Raw genomic sequence first — 7,280 nt, forward strand, 5'->3', positions numbered from 1 at the left:
CCAAATCTGTTTTTATCTGGGATGACAGATGAATGCTGTGCTGCCAGTGTCCAGGTCACTATCTCACAGTGCATGGTCAGTTTAAGAGACCTAGCTCCTGGTGCATTCTTCCCCTTCTGAAGCCTTCGAGGGAGGTGGAAAGAAGTTGGTCACCCAGGCATAAGCACTACGTCGAGGAGATTTGGAGCTCTGAGGAGTTGATTCTCGTTTCATCTAGTTCTTTTGGGAAGGGCTAGAGTGTTTTATCTTGGCAATGCAGTGATTATAAAGGCACTTTGAAAAGCATCTATTTGATACTGAATTAAATCTAAATAAATAATGTAATAATTGGTCTCCCCGAGAAGATTTGACTTATAAAGCAGAAAGTTATTCACATGCAAAGTATTGGCATGGTTCTCCATTACAGGTGATCTATGCTTAACATCTCATGGAAACAGGCGGAAGTGGAAAAGAAAGGATTTTCTTGGATTCCGTTATCTGGTGTGATACCAATAACTGCTCACCACCTTCCTTAAAATGAGAATTAGACACACTATTTTGCCATCGTATAGGGCCAGTACTGATCACTCTTCAAAATTTGAATTAGAAGAGAGGGAACAAAAGGATATTTGGCACTACTAGAGAACAGTAGTATCACCTCCTCAATAGCAATATGTTTGAACCTCTTCCTTTTTCAAAAGAAGTGCTGCTGAATAATGATTCCACTTTGGCATAAATGTAGATTGTTTACATACTTATATATTGTACATATTTGCAAGTATTTATATTTCACCAATGTAAACTTGCAACTACAACAATGGATGCTTCTGGTATTTACAACAGAACTTTGTTGAATTTTCAAGAACATTCAGATTAGCAAATAGTTCAGCTGATGGAAAACTTACTACAGTTCTAAGCTCTCTCTTCTTTATTACTAACATCTGGTGGCAAAGATGTCTTGATGTTGCCATGCCTTACAAGCTGAGCAAGATTTAGAAAACAGATGAAAGATACAGATTTTTCAAAAACTGAAGTGTCTATGGAAGACATTCATTTTAAGAACTAAACTATGGTTAGCATTATCTGATATTTCTCAATACCAGAACATGAACATCCATTCAGCCTACCTCAGCAGGCAGTGGGAAATTGTTCTGGGGAAATTAATCTTTAATTAATGCAGAATTTATGCTTTGGGTGTTATAGTTTTCTTTAAGTTTCCAAGGACTTGCAAAAATTACTCATGGAAGTTTCAACAGTGCCATGCTGTTTTTCTGAACACACACAGAGACTACCCAGATGTTCACTGCGTTGAGGTTTGCTAAGCATGTAGAGCAGCAATGGCAAGTCTCTGGCTATACAGTGCTGAGAATCACAATTCAGCTGGCAGGGGAGTAACATAGTGCTCACTTCAGGTTCTTGCTTTGCTGGGAAATCAGTAAGCAGATGCCTGCACAAGAGCCGTTAGCACCAGAATGCAAAATTGGAAACCACAAAAAAAAAATAATTCTAAAAGTAAAAAATATTAGCTGCCTAATTTGTGACAATAAAAAGATTTTGAAAAAATATTTTGAGGGGGTGGAGGGAGGATACAGTGAGAGGAAACCCCCCCCTTAAAAGCAGCTTTCAAGCCTGGAAAACTAGAAGGGACAAAAAGAAATCCTGCCTGCCCTGTAGCTCCCATTCAGTGTATCCATTGCCGCCTCTGTAGAAATCCCACCAGAAGACCCATCCCACACAAGGCAACTAGACCTCATAACTGGATGCACCTTTTTTCCTATTAATGCCTGATCAATAGGCTTGGACTTCTGAACTTGAAGGTGACCAGTGCATCACATATGTGCCATGCACGTTGCTGATTGTACAATTACTTAACCTGTTTAAAATCAGAAGCTTTCAATGACATGAATTGGATGCTAAACTGGATTGCAAGCTAAACAAATGGCAGGAATCTTCTTAGAAGCATTTGTCTCCTTATGTTTCATGCATTTCTTATATTAATTTTTTCCTAAAATGCATAGATCATTCTTAGACTGTAAACATCTGCCTAGAAGAAATTAAAATCTTGGATTTGAATGTGTAATATTAACTTTGCACTACTGACTTTTTTCTGAATTGTGAATAAAAAGACAGTAACCCTTGGACCAAGGATAAGAGCAGCAGCAATATTAATCAAAGGAAAGGACATGGTTTAGAGTCAAGGCAAACCTTCATCTGTGCAGCATAGCTGGATATTTATTTGTCCTCTTCTCAAAGATGAAAATGGACTTACACAATATCTCACGGGTTAATAACCTACTACCTATAAAATTTAGAAGTGACTCATCCATTTTTTAATAGGATACCACTTTGTTCAGAAACATGTCATCTTCGAAGATTTTGCTTCAGTAGGAGAAAATAAAGAAAGAGAAGGGTATTTTTTGAAACTACCAGGACATCTTGACAGAAATAAGTGAAGAGGTGACTGGAGATTGAACCTACTCATTATTGTCAAAGTTATGAAACAACAAGCTGATATAGAAAACTCAAGAGGAAGTGGGTTAACAAGGCACTTACATTGGTGTACACATTTGACTATGACTTTGACACAGGATCAAAGGTTTATGGATCACATAAGGATTTTTAGGACAAAAACTTCCATCTAAGTCACTGAAACAATAACATTCTGGTGAATTATTTTGTCGAAGAAGAAAAACCCTACTGTATTTATGGCTAGGCTATTCATTTTAATTGCCATCCCTAGAACAGATGCCAGCTTTCCTCCCATTCACATTTTCTTTAGAAATCTCCAAGACGCACATAATAATCCTATGATGAGGAAGACGCAAATGGAAACCATCTGGATTCTTAGCCCTTCCAGACCACTATCAACACTATTTCATATACGCTGACTTTATAGGGAAAAGGAGAATTGTTAATTACGTCTAAACACATTCAATTGTCATTTCAGACTTATGCAATACAAACTATTTAAACTTACACCTTTAAAATGGCCGAGCAGGGACAAACCTAGGCTTAAAAAAGGTATCTACTACTTAATTCTTTTGGTTGCTACAAATCAAATAGCAAGGCAAAAAAAAAAAAAAAAAAAAAAAAGATAGCTACTTACTCTGCCGTTCCTGATATTCTTTCGGATATATCATCCATTCAGACAACATTTGTGCATTCACAGAACGATCACCTTTCAAACAATAAGCTGTCTCTCAGCAATGTCTGTCCCTCAACACTGTGTGATGGCAAAAATGCACAAGCTGTCAAGGCAAGGTGGGCTCAGCCACCTGTGTTTCTTCCTGATGATGTGAAAATGCAGGAGGTTGGGGAAAGCCTAACAACTGTAGCATGTTCTGCTTCTATATTCTCCAGGTCCCACTGGTTCTGGGAAAACTTTAACATAAGCAAAATAATCCACCCAGCAAAAGATTTGACATCAGAAGCAGGAGCAATGGAAGAAATCTCCATGTCGCACCACTGGCCCATGGAAGTCCAGATAAGACAGACATACATTACAGATATTTACTGTATTATGACATGAACGCAGAGCTCCAGGTCCGAGAGACCTGGGATGGAAATCTCCTCCATGCTACCAGTGGTTTTATTTCCAAGAGAACGCCCTGACTGCCTTCTGAAATCTAATGCAAGGGGCGCATAGTGTTTTCTTACTGCTTCATTCAGAGGCAGCAAGGGGAAAAAACTGAAGTCTCTTCTCCTAGGAAATGCTTCCTAAGTCTGAGATGCTCTCAAGTAACTTTCAGTAATATTGGAGTGACAGTATCGGCTATTTTGCAACTAGGAGCTCTCTGAGGTGACTAGCAACGGCAATTGCTCTGGGCAATTACTATTACTGTTAAATCGCTGTTAAGTTAGATCTCTCCAGTATCGAACAGATCAGACGTGGAAGATTCTAGCACATTAGTTTTTAAAACACTAAGTTCTGTATATGGCAGAACTGAGGGTTACAGGTTTGAGGAAGAGAAGAAGGGAAAGACAGCCTTTGACAATTGCTCACCAGCTGGTCCCAAAGCACGAGCACCACCCACTGAGCACTGACCTTCAACTCCCTCTGAACTACGACACATGAATTGGAATAGATGCAATCTGATGCAGTCCTGAAGAATGAAACTCATGTCTACCTTCAATTCCTTTCCCCTAAGGACTGGGTAAAGATGACTGAAATGTTCAATGCAGAAAATGTTTCTTTTGCAAGAAAAAGTGAGCCTTGGAATTCAGGAATCATAGAATGTTTTGAGTTGGTAAAAGACCCCTAGAGATCATCTAGTCCAACCCCCCTGCAATGAGCAGGGACACCGCTAACTAGATAAGGTTGCTCAGAGCCCCATCCAACCTGGCCTTGAAGAGGAGTAGCTTACAGGAGCACCTGCAATGATGCGACCAGATGGTCATCTTTCCCACAGGTTTACAGGAGCTGTCCCCCATGGATTACTCTATGAGGAAAAGATTTTAAAACGGCCTCAATTTTTGTGTCCTCTCTGGAAAAAAAAAGGATTGATTTAGCATGTATGCAAAGGCTGGGGTCCCACAGAAGGCATGGGAAACATGCTTTGCAACAAGGGGCAGCGCTTGAACCATCCCAAAGCAGCTCTGGCAGTATCCGATTTTCAGCCTCTTTTCAGTTTCTACAGGGCAACATGCTAAAAACTACCTTTTGCTGGCAACACTAACAAAAATAGAGAATTTTAAATTGTGTGGCACCCAAAGAAACAGATGCTGCAGGGGTTCCACTCTAATAACAGAGATGATGAAAGGGAACTGAAGGATGGCTGGATTCATTTCATTCCTTCATGATTTAGGGATTGGGGAAGGACAGGGGAGCAGACAGCCACAGAGGTAACACTGCCACACATTCTAAGTAGAATCATAGAATCATTTAAGTTGGAAAAGACCTTTAAGATTATCAAGTCCAACCATTAACCTAACACTGCCATCCCACCACTAAACCATGTCCCTAAGCACCTCGTCTACCCATCTTTTAAATACCTCCAGGGATGGGGACCTGACCGCTTCCCTGGGCAGCCTGTTCCAATGCTTAACAACCCTTTTGTTGAAAAAAATTTTCCTAATGTCCAAACTAAACCTCCCCTGGCGCAACTTGAGGCCATTTTGCCTCATCCTATCACCCGTTACCTGAGAGAAGAGACCGGCACCCACCTCACTACAGCTTCCAGTAATTGGTTAAGCAATCTCCCAGCCTTTCTCACTCTCATTCTTCCTATTTTCTCCCCTGTCCCACAGGACAGAGCAGGGGGTGAGCGAGTGGCTGTGCAGGTGCTTGGCTGCGAACTGAGGCCACCCTACCACCACACCAGGGTAGGCCGGGCTCCAGGAGGCGCTGAGGGCCAGGAACTGCAACATGGGTGCACCAGAAGGAGAAGGCACAGCAGCAATCAAACAACACTTTCTGGTATCTGCCTCCGGCTTTAACGTCCAGATATTCAGATTTCATGGGTAAAACAACCAGAAATAACAGCAGATGCATAAATAAATAATTACAAGCATTGCTTTAAGTGATAGTGGCTTGAAACCACAGCTGAGGAGAAACTACCCCGTCAGGGGAGCAGTCTTCTGCAGAAGGCAGGCACGGGATGAAATCTAATTCGGGCTTCAGAAGTAGCAAGATTCTCATCTCTTTTTGAAAAGGCAAGCCCTTGCTTGATGGTTGTCTCGTTATTATTTTTACATTTAGGATATTGAACCATCATCCCTTTTTCTTGATCAGAAAGACAAGCCGAAATTAAAAACATTACTTGGAAGGGAACTCTCTGTTCCACAGCAGAGCAGCAGAAATGAATTATGCTTCCATCTGACAGTTAAAAAAAGGAGGAAAGAATTCACCATTGGGGGATTATTAAGGCGCGCATCGACATGGACGCAGGGGGAAGCTCTCGACGAGGGAGTCCTTTGCGCGAGGGACCGTGACGTGAGGGGAGCCCTTAGCACCAGGGGAGTGGTGGGCGCCAGGGCTGGTGCGGCACCCCCCTCCTGCTCTATTTTTACTATGGTATTTTTTGCATTCAGACTTTCCATTGCAGGCGGCCCGGGTCAGGGGATCCGCTCTGCCAGGGGAATCTGACAGGTCAGCCCAGCAGGAGTTATTTATAGAGGGGCAGGGGGCAGAGGGAAAGGATGCGACCGGCATCATGTTCTCCTGTCATGGGGCGGCAGACTGGGAGAGGCACCCGCGAGCGGGCACAGCGCAGCTGGGCGAGGCGGGAAAGCGGGAAACCCCAAGTGCTGCCGCCCGCCTTGACCAGCGCTTGCCAGCCCGCCCCGCTGGGGAGAGGGGCTGCCCAGGCCCGCCGGAGGACGTGGAGGCTGTGACGTGAGCCAAGCCGCCCAGGCAAGGCCCCACCGCTGTTCCTTCCCTCTTTTTTCCCCATTCTTCCTCACGCAGACCCCCAGGGAAGCAAGGACTCACCTCACAGATGTAGTAACTCCCCCCACAAGCAGAGGGGCACTCATCCCCTGGCACCCAGGCTGAGGCTCAGGACACTTCCAGGTGAAACTGCACACCCTCACGCCACAAAAATTGACTGCAGGGGGTCACTAGGAATTAAAAATGCAGAGGCAATGAGGGTAGTCAAGCTGGAGCCTGTCTGGCCATTGTCTTCAGAGGTGGTTCTGTGCGTGAAGACCTTTTCAAGGAGCATTTAAGCTTTCCCTGTCCTGCTGTGACAATCCGTCCCTTCACAAGGGGCTATCATCCGCCTTTCTCCCCTGGCTCTGCAGAACTGTACTTACCCAGCCTGCCATTTATGAGGTCCCCTTCTTTTTGGCAGGGAAGGAAAGAAACTGGGGCAGAGTAGAAACATCGGTATTTCAAACTATAAACAGACTGCCCCCCTCAAGCCCTGCAGCTTAGCAGCTTCATCCTGAAGGCATTTAATAGTCGGGAGGTGCCCGGCTGCCACGTTTGGAAGGGTCTGGGCTGCACGTGCAAGCCCAGAACTACCCTGGCTGGCATTGGGAAACGAGGCATTCACCTGGCCTTGTAAGCACTTGCCGAGGATACCCAACAGGCTGACAGGATTCAACTCTTCCCGCACACAGTGTGGCGGTAGCCGCCATCTTTTAAAACCTGACGGCGCCATGAGATAGGGCTCTTGCGTGTAACTGCCTCACGGCGCATTGCTGTTCAGCCCAAAAGCAGGTGACCTGGTATCCATGGGCTCCTGGTCCAGGTGGGGTCAAAGCCACAGCTCCCATCTCTCAAGGAAGTGCCTGCAGTGCTTACATTGTGCCCCCTGTATTGGGATGGCCTCAGTCTGCTCCGCAAAGACTGACAGAGC

At 44.4% G+C, this 7,280-nt stretch overlaps 1 protein-coding gene across 1 annotated transcript in view; it reads right to left on the bottom strand.

Moving 5' to 3' along the window:
* The window catches only part of CORIN (corin, serine peptidase), a 136,755-nt gene extending 130,737 nt beyond the window's left edge, over positions 1 to 6,018 (bottom strand). Inside the window, 1 exon segment of the mRNA XM_035897699.1 lies at positions 5,827 to 6,018. Within this exon segment, the coding sequence (XP_035753592.1) occupies positions 5,827 to 6,018 (192 nt within the window).
* Positions 6,019 to 7,280: the final 1,262 nt, after the last annotated feature.

Source organism: Egretta garzetta, unplaced genomic scaffold (genome assembly GCF_000687185.1).
Source record: "Egretta garzetta isolate BGI_Z169 unplaced genomic scaffold, ASM68718v1 scaffold557, whole genome shotgun sequence".
Lineage (NCBI taxonomy): Eukaryota > Metazoa > Chordata > Aves > Pelecaniformes > Ardeidae > Egretta > Egretta garzetta.